The sequence below is a fragment of the Rhinolophus ferrumequinum genome, chromosome 23, assembly GCF_004115265.2.
Source record: "Rhinolophus ferrumequinum isolate MPI-CBG mRhiFer1 chromosome 23, mRhiFer1_v1.p, whole genome shotgun sequence".
Classification (NCBI taxonomy): domain Eukaryota; kingdom Metazoa; phylum Chordata; class Mammalia; order Chiroptera; family Rhinolophidae; genus Rhinolophus; species Rhinolophus ferrumequinum.
In genome coordinates this window covers 20,975,230-20,995,477 of record NC_046306.1, presented here as the reverse complement: position 1 = coordinate 20,995,477, position 20,248 = coordinate 20,975,230, and the positions used below count along the sequence as shown (strand labels likewise).

At 40.3% G+C, this 20,248-nt stretch overlaps 1 protein-coding gene across 1 annotated transcript; it reads right to left on the bottom strand.

The window, feature by feature from the left end:
• Window positions 1-1,900: 1,900 nt before the first annotated feature.
• On the bottom strand, window positions 1,901-19,153 carry EIF2S2 (eukaryotic translation initiation factor 2 subunit beta). The gene is made up of 9 exons (XM_033095101.1): window positions 19,001-19,153; window positions 14,160-14,337; window positions 12,560-12,663; window positions 8,894-9,029; window positions 8,116-8,216; window positions 7,353-7,501; window positions 5,228-5,284; window positions 3,042-3,127; window positions 1,901-2,375 (listed from the first exon to the last, which is right to left on the bottom strand). Exons 1-9 carry the CDS (start codon window positions 19,013-19,015, stop codon window positions 2,200-2,202), a joined length of 1,002 nt encoding a protein of 333 aa, XP_032950992.1. The 5' UTR covers window positions 19,016-19,153; the 3' UTR covers window positions 1,901-2,199.
• Window positions 19,154-20,248: the final 1,095 nt, after the last annotated feature.

Below are 20,248 nucleotides of genomic sequence, written 5' to 3'. Positions count from 1 at the left end.
TAGGCACTGGAGACAGACACATCAGTGAACAAGATTGTTCTCAGCGCTGCTATGTGGGGGGGGATATTTTACATGCAGCGGGCAGGGACCTCTGAAGTGTGGGTGAGCCACAAAGATCTCTTAGGACAAGTTTAAGCTTTTCTGTAGGTGGAGTTGGGGGTGGGTATGGCGTCAAGAGGGTTTTCCAAAGACTAGAGATAATTATGCATGTTTATGTGGTCATGAAAATGCCTATCACATACTAAAGACAGGCAGTCATGGAACCTGTTTGTCTAGTCTCAAACTTTCCTTTTTATACCATAGAACCCTTCTTTTGTTTTACTCCCTTTGCATAATTAGGCATATTTCCCGACATTGTTTCCTAAGACTGAAGAGTGGCCTGGTTCCCCTCCTCACAACCAGAATGTGATCAGAAATGCGCAAATGCGTTTCCTGTGTCCCTCCATGGAAGGTTCCTTTCAGCTGAGCTGTGGTTAGTGTGCGGTAGTGGAGGCTAATCCTCCTGTGGGTAACCTAGGGCCACCCCCCATTTTGAATGGGTTCAATAGAGTCGAGCTAATTGAGATACCCGAATTGGACGATCTTAAATGGCCTGAAACAGTTCGGAGAATCTGTTTTGAGAATGAAGTTAAAAATGGGTTGAAATTGTCAACATAACTGTGTACCAACCTGTCATCAAACTCAAGTCCGGTGTCTTCTAAGGGGTTCCACTAAAGTAAAAAACAAAACACATGCATACACACAAAAGCAATGGAGCACTAATTACACAAGAGGCACTCATCCTTGCTTTATTCACGCAGTAACACCCGACATTGGGAATCATGTGGATGAAGATACAAAAGAAGGAAGATGGCATTATAAACAGCAGTTAAGTTCATCAGGGCAGTGGTGGCAGCTCAGCCAGTGTGTGGTCCCCTCAGGACCTACTAGGTTGAAGGAATGCTCTGCTCCCTCCATTACTTCATGGCCAAGGTGTTTTACACTTGGCTTGTACTTTAAAATTAAGGGTCACAGTGATTAAAAACAACATGGTCAAGACATTCAGGGCTGAATGAGTGACTGCTCCTGGGCTGCTTAGGATTAGTCTTGCAACAAGCAAGGAGCAATGTTATGCTCTTATACTGCAAGTGTGTACAAGGCAGATCACCACAGACACATAAGATGATCTTTCTCCCGTCTCAGTGGAGAAATAGCCTTTCAGCCAATTCCTCTCAGAAGGCAGAACTGGAGGCACCAGAAGCACCACACAGACAGCATCACCTCTTGGTTTCTCATGGTCACATTCAAGATACTTTAATACAGAAAATAGAAAAGCATTTGTGGTGGGCCTTTTCAAACCCAGAACAAGTTGGGGAGGAAAAAGAAAAACTTCCTCTAGTATCATGGTTTAGACTCTCAGAAGAGTTCTCTGTACTATACAATGCCACATCTCTTACTTGCCAACAGATATACAACTAGGGTTTTCAATCAGTATGCCAGTTACAAGACATACTTCAAAGCTATATTTCTAAGAGTCCCTTAGTGGCCAATAAGAAAATTCTGAGGGAGGGTACCTAGCACCTTGTATTCCCTCATGTGACAGCTGGAGGACTTGGCAGTGAGGTAGTAGCAATAATCCTCACGTAAAGAATTCAAATACATATCATCGTCCCTGGACACCGAAAACAGGCTGTCCTCCCAGATTTCCTGCTCCAACCACCCTCTCAATGTGAAGCTGTCTACTTATGTATCTCAAGAGAAGCGGAGAGGAAAATGGCTTCCCAGCTGAAGCCCCTGTCATGACAGTGTCCAGTTTCTCAGGACAAGGATGCAGAAACCTCGCCAGAGCCCAGGCACAAACTGTTTTGTTGAATTCATTAAGCACAATTTTTATAGAAAAGAAACTGAAGGACAAACCAAATTGAAAGAATCACTGTTATAATAACTTTAATTTATCTTGCATTTTACAGAAGTCTATGAACGATTTTAAAAAAGCACCGCCTTACCCATCATGTTTCTCTGACAGTTGTTAAAGTAGGCATGGGAGTATGTCAACAGCTTGAGCATCGGCATCTTGCAAGGATTTCAGACCAGCTGCACGCCAAAGAGCTTGGCAGTTTTTCTATCTTGTTTTTAATATAATGTATATTCACTCTGATGGTAAACCTGTCCAGCCATATCTCCACAACACACTTTGCAAAATCAGTGGTGATTAGCAAATTAGTTAGCTTTGGCACGGAGCTGTGCTCGCTTGCCTGTGACAGCCTGGAAGCCGGTTTTGATGCTGGCAACAGAGCATCGAGAATGACAAGTTTCACACTGTAAGAAATACAGTCGGGTGTCCTTTTGCAGGATTGTGTCGGGTGATCGGCACGTGTGACAGGTGACATATTCCTCTGCAGGAAGAGAAACATACAGAATTACCTGGTGGCTACACTAAGCCAGAAGTTTCTTCCCTCTGAAGCACGTATACACTGAACTCCATAAGCCCAGCCTGGCACCCAGACCAAGGAAGCTTAGCTAAACTTATTGGTAAGTTTATAGCTGAACTATTTGTATGGTAAGGAAACACAAGCTGTCTGCTGTGTTTAGTACCTAATGCTTCAGGTACCAAACCAAAGGTTCAAAAAACAAGACTCCAAATGTCCAAGGAGGCAGGAACACTTGCCAAATGCCTACTGGTTCTTCTACAGGAGAGCCACTCAGAGCTTATTAGCTTTCCTAGGTGGTATAGTAAGAGACCTGCCAGTTTTAAGTGATTAGGAAGATAAAAGCAGGCTAAGCTTGAATGCAGACATATTTTCTACGACTTGCTTGGCCTTCAGCTGGAACCAACCAGCAGCCTTAATTAGCTGGGCCTTCTTAGGAAAGACAAACCCCTCTCCCCACACCCCTAATTAGCTGCCATGCCCCCCTCCCCCCGCCTCACCTCCCCATCACTATCATTTTCCCTCATCTTTTAAGGTCAGCCTTTCCAGCTCCATTACAAACCAATAGCTCTCCCCAAAATAATACAGCCAATGAGAACATTTCAGAGTCATGTGTTAAAATTATACACTTACTGATATATCTTCTCAAAACATTTTCTATCTGTTTCTGTTGGAATCTTCCTTTGATTACAAGTTGGTTATTACCATCTATAGAACCACTATGAAAGAAAACAAAAATATCTCACTATTTTTTCCTGTAAGGGACCAAATTCCAAGACCTTTACATTTAATGAAATTAAGATATATTCAATGGCACAGGATAAGTTCTAGAAACAGTGCTATACTACCTGGTTTCTCAAAATTTTTAATTAAGTAGTTGGTACCTGATGGCCTACCCATTATTTTCTAACAGTAAATCCAATTTCAACTAATTAAATCTCCAGCAACAAATCAGATTTGTAACTAAATTTAAGTCTGAAACAAACTGATTCCTAGTGTGTGATGGCCCATTCATCCAACAAGGAAAAACACACTTTACTGAATGTATACCATATGCAAAGTAGTGATGGGAACTATAAATATAAAAATAAGGAGCTACAGATATCTTTAAAAATTTTAAGCACCAAATATTTTGATTCGGTTAGTTGATAAAACTCTTAAAACTGATTGTCATGATAGTTGTTCAACTAATGTGAACATTAAAAACCACTGAATTGTACATTTAAATGAATGTGTGAAATGTACCTCTATACAATTCTTAATCACTGCCCCCCCCACCCAGTACAGTTGAAATCACAAACCACATAGCGTCAATGGTGCTTAAAGAGACACTTTTTGAAAAGAAACAAAAGTTCTGGGCTAGATATTATTTGTTAAAAATTACAAATCACAAAGTGAAACAAAATTCAGCCAGGTAGCATTAAATTTACATTTGTTCTGTATCTTACTATAAAACTGACTTGCAAGAACCTCTCCTATGATTCTCAGCTTCCATGGGCTGTAACCCTAAATCTCCAGGTTATGGTGATTCCAATGCTTGGTGCAGGAATTTTTTTTTCATTCACTGTCAAAATAAATTTTCTCAACAACCCTCTATTTAGCCCACTGACCTTAAGTTTACTGGTTACAACTTGTTATAATTTATCCTACCTCTACAAAAACTGAATTATTTTGAGAAGTAGGAAAAACACTCCTAGCTTTTACTCCTTCATTAGTTTATGCAAGTTAAAAATAAACAATGATTGTAACACATTTACATTTAAAACAATTCTTCTACAACAGAGCCTATATATCTACCACTGGTCAATTAAATCACTCAACTCCATAGCAAGTGTAGTCAATCCCTACAAACTGAGTTTTAAGCGTAGGAAGAAAAACAATACCTTAAGTTATCTCTGTACTGCCAGCAAGGCACAGGATGAAGCCTTTTAAGAGCTCAAGCTTCTGAGACAGGCAGACCTGACTTTGCATATTGACTGTGCCATTAACTAGCTATGTGACCAACTACAACTTCCTTCACTGAACCTGTTTCCAGATCTTTAAGATGGGTAATATGTGTTTCTACTAACAGCACATAGTGCTACTGTAAAGACTGAGATGGTCCCCAAAGAAGTGCAGGGCACAGAGCTGGCACACAGCAGGTGCTCCTATATGTTGGTCATCATTATTATACCCTGAGTCTACACTACTTATTTTTTCCCCCTTGCTCCTTGAATGCCTTTTTATTTTCTATAATTAATCAGGGAAGAGAGTACTTATTTTTAAAGGGACATTTGGCTTCCTAGCACTTAGGGTCAAAACTCCATGGGATCCTGGCCTTCCTGAATGGGGATGGACTGGCTCAGTGCCTTCAATAGGTAAGCCCTGAAGACAGGGAAGTAACTAACTATGGATCCCTCTTTCAATGTTTCTCCTGTGCCATTCAGCAACTTACAAGCTGTATTTCATCAATGGCCTATTAACGATTTAGGAAATAATTTTTGACCTAAGAAAATGGCTTCCTCTGAAATCTAATATTTGCTCCATAAAAAGACCCAAGAATTCCAATTGACAGGAAACTCTAAATACGGCAGTGCCACGGCACTCATGCTGGCACGCCTGCAGGCCTGTTCAGAGGACCTACTGTTATTCTGTTCTCTATTCTCATGCAGCCAAGCTCTCCCACAGAAATGAGCTGATTTTCCTCCTTCACTGGCCTAAAGTTCCTCTGATAATCAGGTACATGTTTTTTCTAAGTGTTTATATATTCTTTTCAAGTTGAGAGAAATCATGAAATGTCTAGGAAAACTAACTATATAAATATGAATCTAGTTTCTTACCTTGTACCCAATTCAGCCAATAAAAATGCGAGGAGATGTTTCGGCTGACGATGTAATCTAAAAAGAAAGTGGAACATATAAACCTTATCTTCCATGAAAATCTAACCAAACTTCTAAAAAAATCATCCTGTTCACTGTTTTAATCTGTGATTACTCAGCTATTTGGTGAATTTTAGTGCACAGTGCATCAAACACTGAAATAAAGATATATATATATATATATATATATATATATATATATATATATATATATATAATTTATTTACATTTTAAAGCCCATACAATAATATTACATGTTATTTATGAAGGTATACATATGAGTAAATGTCTAGAAACATGGACAGGAAAGGTAAACAACTTTGGAGGATAACATGTTTTTCTGGGAAGGAAGGTGAGAGAGATACAAAGATGCCTTTAATTGTATAACTGTAAAACCCTCTTAAAGATCAGAAGCAAAATGTGTCAAAATGTCAAAATACACCAAACCTAAGCAATACGATATTTGGGTGTTTGTGATGCTAATTCCTATATATTTTCTACTGGAAAAATTTTCATTTAAAAAAATGAATATATAGAGAAGTATTTCATGGTAGCATAATAACAGAAAAGTTGAAAAGAGCTTAAATATTCACCAACCCGGGAGTGGTTAATAAATTATGGTACATCTCTTCTATCTTGCTTTTAGAATATGACAGGTCTCCATAAAAAAACAAAAAAACATACAAAACGGAGACAACAAATCCAAAGCAAAGCCATTCAGTATTTTCACTTTTTAACTTAACTATAACTTACTTGGCATTGTTTAAACTTGTTTCAATAAACAACCAGATACTATTACAATTTTAAAGACAGTTTTCCCCCCACCCAAACGTAACGAGTGAAGGTTGGTGAAAACATAATGAAACGAGTAAGCTCCTACATTGCTAGTGGGAGTATAAACTGGTACAAGTTTTGTTGGAAAGCAATTTACCAACGTTTGGCATAAAAATATCTGATATTCCTTTGGACTCAGCAATTGCATTTTGGGAATTTTTGCCCTAAAGCTCTATTCTGAGAGTTACTGCCAAGATACACAGATAAAGATGTCCCCCAAAGCTTTGCTTCTGATAATAAAAATCTGGAAACAACCATGTATAACTCAAAAACTGTTAGAATATGTTGTGTAGCTACTGTAAACATTTATAATTTAATGGTAAGTAAATGTTTCACAGTATATTAAGAGAAAAACAGGTTAAAAATTAGTATGATGCCTTATTTTAAAATATTGATATGCATAAAACTAGCTACACATAATATTAAACTATGATTTCCTATCTCTTAATGGTGGACTTTCAGGTGATTTTTCTTTTTTTTTAAGCATGTCTATATTTTCTAATTTTTCTATAATAAGCATATACTGTTCTCATCCGCAAAAAGTCTAAAGTAATGCCTATAAGCAATGAAAAAAAGTGGTGTATCTCTGGGTGGTAGCATTTTTAGTGATTATTTTCTCTTTTTGTTTACCATTTTTTCTCTTTTATCTGCAACAAGCATTATCACTTATGAAATTGAAGTATAGTAGGTAAGGTCAGTGGCCCTAAGGAACCTGCCAGAAAAGGTATAGCTGAGGAGCTGAGAAGAGCCAGGCCCAGGCAGTGACCTAGGGGTGATACAGGCAGGCACAGAATGTGATGGTAATCAAGAAAGCTGAAATCTCTTTGACTGTGTCTTGGCAATGACCATCCAAGGAAGAGGCACACCAAATTTAGCTGCTTTCCCAGAGCTCACTGCTTGCACTTGCTTGGCAGGCCCATCCCAATCTGATGGCTTTTCTGCCTCCCTGGGCTTCCCAGGCTCCCGCTCTGGGGGTTACAATCAGCCTCCTCACTCTTTATTCCATCTGGTGAGGATAAACTCTCATGCATCAGCATGAGTTGGCTTCTCTCACCTCTGGATACCTGATAAAACAAGCCCTGAGACCTATGAGTAGAAAGAACTGATGGACTTGAACTGACTTCCCTTAACCCAACCCTGACAGCTGTGCATTCTCTTTCTACTTGCAATAAAGTCCACAATAAGGACCTTTAACATAAACTCCACTGAGAATCTGGTATTTGGGATGATGACTCTCCATTAACCAACTTACAGTTTACAAATATCTGTAAAATTGACAAAAGACGTTTTCTTGGTTCCTACTCGGACGACCTGTGGAGGTTTCATGACAAATTTCCTTTTCTCTCCAGCAACCATATCTGGATTCTTTTCCCTCATGATGTTGAACACTCGATTCAGTAGCTATAGAGATAAAATGGTATTCATGTACATTCTTATTAATAGCAGGAGTATCAAGTTCCCACCTAAGTCACTTTGCTTTACCTTTAAGCCAAGCAAACTTCACTTTTTACTACATGTTCTGGGAGCTCCTTGAGAGCAGGACTCAATTCTCAACGAGGATCTGGTCCATTATGGAAGCTCAGCAATTCCTTGTTAAAAATTAAATGAATGAACGAGCCCCTACTAATTCTGCTGTTTCTATGGGAGAGTATATGATACAATGAAAAGTAAGATTCAGGAAAGCCCAAACAAGCAAACTTGACTTCCTGGCCCTGAATCAGCCACTTCCTCTTCCCACTGCCGCCCCTACCCCCATTCCAGGGGGCTCCATGTCCTTAGAAGTTCATGGATTCAGATGGGATCAGTGAGTACCATGACTGCCACCCTCTGGGCAGGCTGCCCCCTATGCGGGCATCAGGCAATACTACGAACTGGCTGTGTGACCTCTCGGTCTGTTTCACTATCAATCTGTAGTTCAATGGCCCTTCCAATTCAGGGAACATTTATATTTATCTTGCTTTTTTTTGAGTTCCAGTGAACAGCTCAGCCCCTTTTCATAACAGAATTTGTCTTACCTCCTCATATGTGTAGTCTCTTTCTGAGCCTGCCCAAGCAGGGCCTGTCTGGTTACTGAATGAGATACCATCATCTTTTTTGCTGTCTTCATCTTCTAAAGCTACAGATTAACAAAGACTGTAAGAATGAGGGGTAGAGGCAGATCTAGAGAAATGAAAGCTTCGAAGACATTTGTCTTCTCTCCCAGAACTGCATTCACAACACCCCCAAGCGTAAGGCATCACGGTTCACAAACAGCCTCTTATCCCTTAAAGACAGGGATGCTACGATTTTCATAACCCTTTAACAGAGACCTCTCTAGGAATTTGTGGCAACACAGACACACACTTGATTTAACAAAAACAAGATAAAATAATGCACTGGGATAATTAGAGGAAAAAACATCCTACTGTTTTGAAGCACTTAAGAAACATCCACATCCATAAAACCCCATCTGCTGACTAAAGTCAAGATTTTTAAAGACGCTATAGCATTTAGAAACTAATAAAACAGCACTTTTAACAAAATATTTAAAATTTTTTAAACATTATTTAAAATTCAGTTACAATAATTTTCCCAATCGCTGAATCTGTATGATTTAATGAAATCACAATTGCCAAATCTTCCCCCAGGAAATCTTTAACTGCTATTATTGTTAGATACTAACTCCTGTTAGCTTCCATTATCAGGCAGTGGAAATAAGGCACAAGAAAAAATAGAAAGGAATCCACCTGTCAAAAAGACCTAGGCCAAAGGTTTGAGTAACCTAGAAACGAGCTGCTGAGCCCCCAATATTACCTTCATCTTTCTCTAGAATTTCATCCTCATCTGGGAACTTGACATTCTTCTTTTTCTTCTTTTTATTGCCAAGCATAATGTCAAGGTCATCCTCTGGTTCAGCTGGTTCTTGAACATCACTTTCAATCTTAAGATCCTAAGAGTTTGAGATAAGAGTATCAACATTTTGATACTAGGACCATTTTTTTTTTTTAAATGACATGGGCTGATATCCTTTTAAAGGGAAAAAAAATTAGTTATTCAAAACTGTAGTTACATACAAGAAATGTCACAGGTGAGCACAAATGACTCAGAGTCTCTGTCATTTAAACTGGAAATTCTTCAAAGATAGTTTTGTAAAAACAAAACAAAACAAAACAAAAAACAGTTTTGTGTGGGATCTTTTCCTTTCTTTTATCCATCAGCCTTGGAATCATAAAATTATTGTCCATGTTTCCAAACCAGGCCACTATCAGAATCACCTGGGAAACTTTTAAAAGATTCTTAGATCTTCTGATTGACAATCTTTAGTAGGAACAGGGGTCAGGAGTATTTTAAAGAAGTTTCTAAGTAGTCTGATGCAGTCAGTAGGAGGGTTTTTCTTCCGCCTGATACCAAATACATGGTGTTTTTCCACATCGGTTCAACACTCTGACACGAACTTGGTGAAGTACAGGTCAATTCAATTCTGCTACTACGTATAGTCAGTGACAAACTCCACAGGTTTAAGGGCTCAGTCCCACAAGACTCTCCTTACTTCAGAGGCCAGTCAAAAGTATAGGGTCCCCAGGTTACTCACACTTATATCTGACTTGGTTACAGATTCAGCAGTTCCCACAACACCCTCCCCACAAGGTTTAATAATTTGCTAGAATGACTCAGAGCTCAGGAAAATACTTAACTCAGTTTATAATAAAGGATGCAACACAGAACAGCCAAATGGAAGAGATGCACAAAGCAAGGAGAGGGGAGGAGGGCAGGTGCAGCGCTTCCGTGCCCTCTCCAAGTACCCTACTTTCCTGACACCCTGATTTGTTCACCAACCCCGAAACTCTCCAAACCCCACCATTTAGGGGATTTTATGGAGGCTTCATCATGCAGGCATGACTGATTAAACCATTGGCCACTGTGACTGAACTCTATCTCCAACCCTTTCCCCCGAGGGTGAGGGGGATGTATGTGAAAATTCTAATCATGGCTTGATCTTTCTGACCACCAGCCCCTGTGCTGAAGCTATTCAGGAACTCCCAGCCACCAGTCATCTCAAAAGATACTTTGATCACTGCGGAGATTCCAAGGGTTTTAGGCGCTGTATGCCAGGACAGAGACAAAGACTAAATATTTATTTTTTATTATACCACAATCAGCTTGGCACCAGACTGCGAAGCATCACTTCAATAGATGACATCATGAAAGAGGGAAAAGGCAGAACCCATGGAGAATTAGGATCATGTGATGAATGGATGGAGACAAGGTAAAGGTTGATCCCAAGTTTAGTTGCTATAGTCATGGATGCAAACAGGGCACATCACAGCCCAGAAATGAGTCGTAACTCCCTCACTCCCAGAAGAGCAGAAAGGGCCAGTGTTTGTCTCTAGCCTTCTAATTCCTCCCTCCTTTCATCAGTTTACACACCTCCCTCCCCTGAAATATGCTGTCAACATTACCTATCAATATCTATTTTTGTGTGCCTACATCCTGAACTAGTCCGACAATGGCTATAAACATTTGAGAAATCTTATCAGCAGAAAAGTTAGAACAGCTGGGAGTAAACAAAGCCCAACTTTTAGATCCCAAATCCAACTGTATAGTCTTAGTGCCCACTTTTGGCCATCAAAGATTTCATCAGCCTATTCGTATTAGCTGGATAACACGCAATCAAAAAACTAGGTATTGACCTAGTCTCAAAGATGACAGTCAATAAATGAGAAACTCAGATATGCTGAATATAAATTAGCACACACCAGTCAACTTCTTATCCTATACTATTATTTATTTTATCCCAGTAAGATCTAGTTCCAAACCGAGGCTAAGACCCAGTGAAAGGCAGACACTAGCACAAAGTATTTTTCAAGATTTGTCAAAAGCCCGGTGATGGTCTGAAAATTCAGATGGGAGAGTAACCCAAGATCTTAAAAACACTTCAGCTTTTAATTAATGTCCATGACTTGTCTGATAAGGGTATTTGTAATAATGTCTTATGTTATGACTTTAATAGCAGAGAAAAAAGTATACAAGCACTTAATAAGAGTGGAGCTCATAAGTGACCCTTCACGACAAAGGCTATTAGAGGAATCAACCAAAAAACCTTGTTAACCAAGACTCTCTGTGGCATATCTCCGGTGTGTCACTTTGTTACTCAGGATATTTAAACCTCACTTGTTCAGTATAATTTAAACATTTTTCCTTCTCAACTTCCCTGCAATAGTAGGAAGAGAACAGAATCCCCAACCAGGGGAAAAAATAAGATAAATCCAGGTAAAATCATCCTGTTCTAAAGGACTAACTTATCCCTTAACTAACATAACCTCTGAAACAGGAAAAACATCTGATTCATTTCAGTACCTTTGCAATTAGCACACAATGCCTGACTCACTGTAATCACCACTACATATTTGCTGAATTAACTAGGTCATCAAAATTGTGAGAGTTTCCAAAACTCAATGAATTATTGCATACATTTCCCGCTATATGTGGGATACACCTTGTTTACTTGAGTTTGAACAAATAAAACTATTTACTAAAGAAAAATTTGGGTAGAAGACACAAAATAGGACACTTAGTGCATCTGTGTGTTCTCAACTTTTGCTCCTTCTCTGTGTATACAGAAAATTGCTATTATCCTGGGTTTTACAAACAGATGCTGAGTTCTGCTCAAGAGTCCTGGACAGGGTCTTTAAAATGGTAGCTCTTAAGTAAGGGAAGGACAGACTTACAGCTCCTTCCTACATCCATCCACTCATTTACCTACCTCCCCACCCATCTCTCTACTCGTTCAATTTTGAGATACTTGTATTGGTAATCAATTCAGTAATAAGACAACCCATAAGATCAGAGAACTCCATAAAACCAGCCTTAATGCTCTGTCTCCTATGGGCCATAAGATCATCAGTCACCAACCACCACAGGCCGGGGCCGTGTATCTTCAACATGCTACCAAAAGTTTAACAGAAGAAACTAGAAGAATATTTGCTTCACAGGATTTCTTACTTACAGAAATATCTCCCCCCTCAGCCAATCTCAGTATGCTTAATGAAAAGGGGCATTTTGTAAACATTTTAAAGGCACACAATACAATGTATAAAACCTAATTTACATTCCTTTGAACCATTAGCTCCTTTAAAATATGTAGTCAGATACAATACCCAAAAAATGACCATAATAGCTGTGATTACTGTGTTTCCCTAAAAGTTAAGACCTAGCCGGACCATCAGCTCTAATGCGTCTTTTGGAGCAAAAGTCAATGGACTGGTACTTATATTAAAATAAGACCGGGTCTCATACTAATTTTTGCTCCAAAAGACGTATTAAAGTTGATGGTCCGGCTAGGTCTTACTTTTGTGGAAACACGATACGATACGTACTTAACAAAAGCAAAGCTAGTAAGTGATGAGACAGAGGGAGAAACAGCCATTTAGCAACCTTTCAAGAGGTCAAATTTTACCTTCAATAAGAAAGCAATACTACCTTGACACCTTCTTCAGCTTCATCAATATCAAATATCTTTTTTGTTTTTTTCTTCTTTTTCTTTTGATTAAAGAAGTTCAAGTCATCTAGATCGTCAGAAGCATCTAAAAAAAGATAACTGGATTCAATTATTAACACATATCAGAAGGCAAAGCATCAAATTATGAGTTAAACCAACATTTCAGCTATTAATTAATCAAGTCACCAGAATAGAGAGATCAGGTATTAATTAGTACAGTGGGTTCCACAACCACAAAAGTTATGGTTCTGAGAAACACAATGGCAGATCAACTCAAAGCTTTGTAGGAAAAATCTGGTTAGGGGACTGTGTTAAGAATATTTATTTATCTGATCGTAACATGTCTCATTATTCCAACACACAGTCAGGGTTCTAACACAATTTCCAAGGCTCTCCAGCTTTATCCCTCCACTTCTATCTACCATCTCATGTCCCACACCTTAATCCCTGGTTCCAGCCCAACTGAACTACTTCCCTTCTTCGTGCAGAGTGTGTAGTCTCTCACCTCCAAGCCTTCCCACGGGCCCTCCCACATAGCACTTACCTTCATCTCATAGGATCTTCGTTAGAAGTTACTTCCACCAAGAAGCCTTCTCTAAGCCTATTCCTCCTTTCCCCTAATTGGATTAGGTGCCCCTCAGGTGCTTCAACAGTACCTTCTGTTACCCCAACAGAGGTACTTACCGGCTTGCTTATCTATCTCCCTACTAGATACTATGACTTACACCTAAATTCTAGGATCTAGCTCAACATGTTATTGAATCAACCAAGGAAAGGCCTTATAAAGTATTTCATATTCATTAAATAAGGCTACAATATGGATAAAATGAAATTTTGTCCACCATTAGTGAGTAATGAGTTCTGTTCCATAAGTTTTCCATTTGTTCTGTCCTGTTATACACCTGGAATATTTTGGGATCCCTCTGCTACAAAGTTTTTCAAGAAGATATTTATGAATTTATTTTGTTTCATTTCAAGAATGACTTCCTTTCCAAGTTTATTTTAAACATGTAAGATGCTTAGCACATGGGAGATGATCAATGAATTCCAGTTCTTCTCTATTCCCAGCAGTGTCTTATATTTTTAAACAGGCATTATAAACAGAATTATAAACAGACATTATATTTACTGAATAATTTATTTTCAACAGTGAAATGGTATCTATGTTAGAGCACAAGAGTCAATAACTAATGCTGATGCCTAAACCGAAACATTTACATTGTAATTTTAATCTCTTCTATACATTTTCATATTTGCTAAGACACAAACTGACTTTCTTGGTCCTATTTCTTTCTGCCTACACTCAAATACAACCACCATTAAAATTGGAGAAGAGACCTGACAAGTTAAACTGGAAAACCAGCCCTGGAATGACAAGGTTTTGTCACCACTGCCACTTGTGGAGTCAGTGGGACAATATCAGAAATCTGACAAGGTCCAGTGCACACAGACGCTGATGTCCTCAACTTCCCTGGAACAGCCTGTCAGGCTGTGAGGTCACTGTATGCACAAAATCCAAAACATCAACGGGAGAGAACCCTGCCTCCCAGGAAAACCGACTCTCTCCCGTCTACCGCTCACCTTTTTTCCTACTGTCCTCTTCATCAGCTTCTACATCTTTGTCCTCAGTTGGCTCTGGCTCCACTTCTTTCGTTTCTGAGGGCTGGGTTTCTTCTGTCTGGGCATCCCCTTCCTCATCTAACATGAAAGGCTTCTTCTTCTTCTTTTTCTTCTTGCTCATAGTAGGATCAAAAATCATCTGTTTAAAAGGGACCAAGTGATTGTTTTTAATGATGGTCACATTCCAAACATACTGTATCCGCAAAAGGCAAACTCTTAAGACTATCTGATGCATTAAAGTACCAAAAAAGGATTTAAAAAAAATTCAATCAACCTTCCTTACACTATTAAACACGGTGGGGGTGGCAACAGGGGAAGTGATCCTTCAACATGTATACCCGCCTTTCAATTTGTAAATTATCACAAAATATAATAGCAACTTCATTTTCAGTTCCACGAGCAAATGATGAATAAATCATGGAATTTAGGGAAGGGACCTTAGCAACAACCTATGCTACACCCCTTACTTTATGGATGAGAAAACCAATACCTAGGCAGGTTATACTCGTACATGTTTTATTTAACGTTGGCAACCTGGGGTGGCTACACCAGAAGACTTGACCTAATAATTTTTTTTTAAACTTATCTGGAAATTCAGACAAACCTTTAAAGAAATACATCAGCAACCTTCATATGGCAAATCTCTTATCTGAGTAAGAGAAACTTCTATACAATCTTTCACTCTTTTTGGTTTCTGGAACATTAAAAGTTTTCTTAAGTTATTTTTAGCTAATGTCCACTAGAGAATAAGTGAAAAACTAATTTATAACTTCCTGTAGACTATCTTAGGAAAAAAACAGATAGTTATTTTAGACATAATAGTTTAAACAACATATATGGCAGATGCCAGTAGTGTGGAAAGAGTGAGTCAAACAAAATTGGATTCAAATCCCAAGTATTTTTCTCTAAGCCGCTTACCAATGTTGGTCCAAACTCTACCATGCTTAAATCCAGCACTTTGCCCAATGATCTGTTGTGATAATGTATTGAAGTGTTTAAAACAAAAGAACTGGAGCCCAATTGATTGAATTCAATTATTATCATAATTTATGTAATGGTTTACAGTTCACAAAGCATAGTATATCTCGATTCCTATCAGTGAAATCTCATCGTCTCGGGGTGATCTAATATCCAAGATGTACCATGAAACTCTCCAAAAAAAAAAAAAAAATCCCCAAATTGCTTAAGTTAGTTTAAATTTCTTTATGTCCTAAGTACATTAAGGAACCTGAGATACACTGAAACCAAACTATGGTCTGTAATAAGGCAGGGCAGTTATCATCCTCACCCAATAATAAAGGAACTGCAAGACATTCTGGGAATTCATACAGCCTCATTTCAAAGTTATCCTCTCCTATCGTAGTAAGGATCTAACTGTATAAATGAAGAATTCTAAAGACGCAGTCAGTCTGAAGAACGTAATCTGGCAAACTTAAAGAGAATAGCCAGGAGGACGGAGTTCCCCACTGCTGACCTACTGGGACATAGGTCACCCACCCCACATGGAGTACTGTTATCTGTTCCAGGGAGACAGCTACAGTACATCCGCACTCCACGATATGGAGATTTGGCAAAAGGACAGACAGAACTCCCGGCACTATAAATTTGATTGTCTGGCAGGGCTTACAATTCATTTATTGCATTTTTTCAAGTATCAAAAGCCCTGGAATATTAATTCTTTTAACTATTATTCAGCAAGACAGACCAAAGATGGGAGGGATTCTGAAATCAGAAGGACAACGTTAAAACTGCCTTATCTTCTGAAGAAATCTGTATTTAGTTCTATAGGGTAAGTTTGGTTGTAGCCATCTAAAGGGTATTAAACATGCAGGAATTATACACAAATGGTTAATATCTCTTTATTTTCTCTGGATACTTAAGACATATATTCATTGCCTCATTTTATTCATACCACCCATCAAATTAGTTAAAAACAAGGAAACCAGGGATCCCAAAGCAGAGACCTCCCACTCACAAGACCATGTTGGTCTTGACCTAAAAAATGGGTTTTTAAGACACTCACATGTAACAACAAATTATCACATTCCAAATGTTTTGTTTATGAAACTAGTTTGGATTTGAGGAGCAAACAGGTTTTTACGGAAAAACCACACTCTCTTGCTATTTTTTAAGTCTATAACAAAGCCTTCAAAAGCAGTTTTTCATTTCCAACTTCCCACTGTGGGTTGGGTTGGAGAAGGTGAGAAAAAGAGATACCAGTAAAAATTACCTAGACAATAGCCAAGTGCTTCATATTGGAAGCCTACTCCCATCCGTCATACCTTACCCAAGATGGTAACTTGATGGATACACCACACCAGGTGAGTTACAAAAGCACCCATAAAAGCAAGATGAACGGAACGAATGCCAAGTGTTGTCATTTTTGGGTGACATCTCTTTGTATTCTTCTGTTTTGTAAACTTCATACAACATACATTCTATTTCTAATCAGAAACTTCTTTTTCATTTTAAAGCTTCTTTTGTAAAACACCTTACCTAGTGTTGCATGAAAACCCGATGTTCTGCCACCTTGTGAATGGGGCCTAGTAATAAGCAATATTCTTGATTATTGACATCACTTTAAAAAAAGGTCTCAAAAATAATGAATGCCTGCAGATTAGGAAAGTTTTCCTTACTGGGTAGCACCCGTATTTCTAGAATAGTGCTTTTAAAACGTGTTGGTTCCACTAAATTTAAAGACGTTATGTTTGGTGAGTTTTGGCTTAATTACCAGATTTAAAAAGAAATGTGTGCAGTTTAATCATTTCCATGTACAGATTTTTCACTTGATCCTTACAAATCTGTAGTCAGAAGTTAAGGATTAGCCTAAGAATACTTATCTAGTCAACAATACTGGAGGAACCAGAACCTTCACAGACTCCAGAATAGAAGCCAAAGGCAGGGTTCTAGACCCACTAACCTGCTCTGTGATCTTGGGCAAGTTAACGTCTCTGGGCCCTAATTTCCTGTCTATAAAATGAAGTTGGATGGGAAACCTAAAGAGTGCCAAGCTGCTTAATACTTTATTGGCTTTCAAAAGTTCTACGCTAGAATGCTGGTTCTGCCATCTCTGCTTGACAACATCCTATTCACCCTTCAGTAATGCATTCATATTCTACTTCCTTCAAAACCTGATCCAACTACTAAACTGAATCCTCCAGCCCCCCAAATCTCTATGTTGAAGGCTCTATTTCTATCTCCTGCAGCAACTAGTAGGTCTCTTACCTCCCTTACAACACTTCTGAGTGCTTTACCATAGAAGCCACACACAGAATAACAATAACACCCCACAGTAGCTTGCACTACATAGGTACTTTATTTGTTGTACGTTATGGAAAGCTTAGAAAATGGGTAAACAAAATGTGAAACACTGCCACTCTCAGGAACTTTTGAAATACAGTAGCACAGAGCAATCAATGACTCTACCATGACCTCCACGCAAGAACCACCTACTACCTTTAGATCCTCAGTTTCTCTCCTAAGAGAGCAAGAGCCTCCTAATCACCTAGATGGAGGAAATACTGCATAGATCTGGAATTCTACTACTGGCTCAGCCACTTACTATTTGATCGTGGGCATTATACAACACTCTAAGCCTCAGTTTTCTTATCACTAAAATGGGTATAACAGTCCATACAGAGTTGTTGTGGGAATCAAATGAGAGATTGGAGGCTCCTCCAGAATAAATCCAAATTCCTTAATTTGGTCTTCAAATCTCTCTGTGAATTAGCCACTACCTACATTTCAAGAGATTAACTCTAACCTAATTGGAGAATATTCTACTTTCTGTGAGTACACTTATTTGTCTTCTTAACCACTCCCTTGCCCTGTGACCAGATCTTGCCACTACTTGAGGAAATTCTAAGGATCCTTCAGGGACTACCTCAAAAGCCAAAGATGGAGAAATCCTCGAATTTTCCCCCTTCCTTCTCTCCAAGGCCCTATAGGCCAAACACTCAAATGTTTATATAAGTAAGTTATAAATCAAAGAGCTTTTTTTCGGTGGGGAGAACTGGCCGGTAAGATGTAGCCCCCACCATGTTAATCAGTACCTACTGACGGTACTTAAAATCAAATTTCACTTTAAGCTGTTTGATTTTACATGAATTGGGATAAGTATGATCAAAAGGGATTTGAGGAAATTTGCTGAGGTACAAGCACGACAGTAGGAAAAGATCCAACCAGCTTCGCAGCGCGGACTTCCCGCTCCCGTCGCTGTGAGCTGTTAAGGAAAGCTCAGGGACTCCCGCCCTAAAACTTCCCGAGGTTAGTCACTTTGAGCCTGAAGAATCTTTTCCTCTCATCCTATCTCCCTCAGCCCCTGGTCTTTTAAAGAAATAATGCTCGAGATGAGAACAAGAGCGGATACCGGCCCGGACAAGCCAGCCTGCAAAGTTTTGAACGAGGGCGCTCCACCGGAGCCGATGGAGGCTCCTCTCCGCACTCCCGGGGCCAACGAGGAGAGTTACAGACGCAGTGTCAAATCGAAAAGAATGCAGGGGTCGCCAGCCTCAATTTCCTTCAGTTGGGGCATTAGCCGGCATTCAAGCCGTTCTAGGAGAGCGACTCAACTTGCTATCCATTCCGGAAACGCTGGTCTGAGTGCCGCCGCCCAGAAGAGAACCGGACGCGGCCAACCCCGAAGCTCCGGAGTCCTCGCTTGCTCTACCGCTCCAGGTCGCCTAGGCCCGGTTACCCCACATGGCGGCCGGCCGCTAGGCCGCAGGCCCCGTCTCCCACACTAGGATGGGTTCGGCTCCCCGCCTCAGTCCCTAGCCCTAGCACCAGGCTCAGGCCCTCACCTCGTCCCCGGACATAGCTGCGGCTTGAGTGGGCTCGGCACAGACGGGAAGTCGGACAGGTCAGCCCCAGGCCCCAGCGGCAGCACTGCTCCTGCCGACACCTCTCCCACCACCGCACTAGGCTCTTGCATCAGCGAAAGGGAACGACACCCCGCCCTCGCCTCCCAAGCGCTGGAACTGCGCCTGCGCAGAGCCCGCCAGGGCGCAGGCGCGCGGAGGAGCTGACCCAAAGCGCTCCGTCTGGCGCGAGTTACCCGGCGACGCCGCGTCGCCAGGCAAGCCGGGAGTTGTAGTCCTCCTAGAACAGGCGGGCAATTGCGCGGCGGCCGCCCAGCGACCCGTGCGCGTGCGTGACGTCTGAAGCAGCCTTCCGGGAAGGTTTTGAAGGTGGCGAATTTTATCTCAGTCTTAGGTGGAGTGGCGAGTCCGCGCTGTTCTGCAGTGTTTGTGGAGTCAATTCGGGGCCATTTCTCCTGGGTTAGGGTGGTGGGTAAGACACTCAGTAATGTGAATCCGTTTGGGCTCTAGTTTTCCTGCTACTACCTCCACCAGGTGGAGGAACTCAAAAATTGAAGCTGGAGAGCCGCACTTCACTAAGGGGTCTTACTTCAAGGGAAATTTAACCTAATATGCTGGATTTAAACTTGGGAGGTCGGAAAACAAAAGCCTCCTCCCTGTAGACGGAGGCGAGAAGACGTCCCCTGGGGAGAAACGACCTGGCAAGAGGCAGGTGGGAAGCCTCAAAACGTGTATGAAGTCTCTGCTTGAACCTACGGGTGATAGCATGAAGTTCCCCTTAAGGCATAATAATAGCAGTTCCCACTGTCAGGGACTGCTTTTCTCCTCACAGTGTTTCATATCATTTAATACATGTTATCTGCTTTAGACCTCAAAACAATTGTGAGATAATCCACAGATACTTAGTACTCCCCCTTGGGTATTGGTCCCTAATCTAACCATGGCAGGTAAAATTAGGTTTCTTTCTCCAAGGAATGTACAGCTTAGTGAGAATGATACTTTATTGGCCCCTTCTTCCAGATGAAGAAACTATGCCTTCAGGGCGCTGAATAATTAGTCCAAAATCATACAACCAGCAAAAGTAGGGAACCTGGGGATCCAACTCCAGACAATTTGATGCCAGTGGCTGCCAGTTGACCACCTTGCGGATTTGCATCCCTCAGGAGGCTGCACTGCCTCCTCAGTAATCTTCAGCTACTGATATCTGTACATACCAAGGTTTCTCAACAG

Excerpts from the sequence above, each read along its gene's own strand:
- EIF2S2 (XM_033095101.1), bottom strand. Across the intron at positions 12,664-14,159 it reads AGAGGACAGTAGGAAAAAAG|ATGCTTCTGACGATCTAGAT; the intron begins GTGAGCGGTAGA and ends ATCTTTTTTTAG. Across the intron at positions 3,128-5,227 it reads TTGGCTGAATTGGGTACAAG|TGGTTCTATAGATGGTAATA; the intron begins GTAAGAAACTAG and ends TTTCTTTCATAG.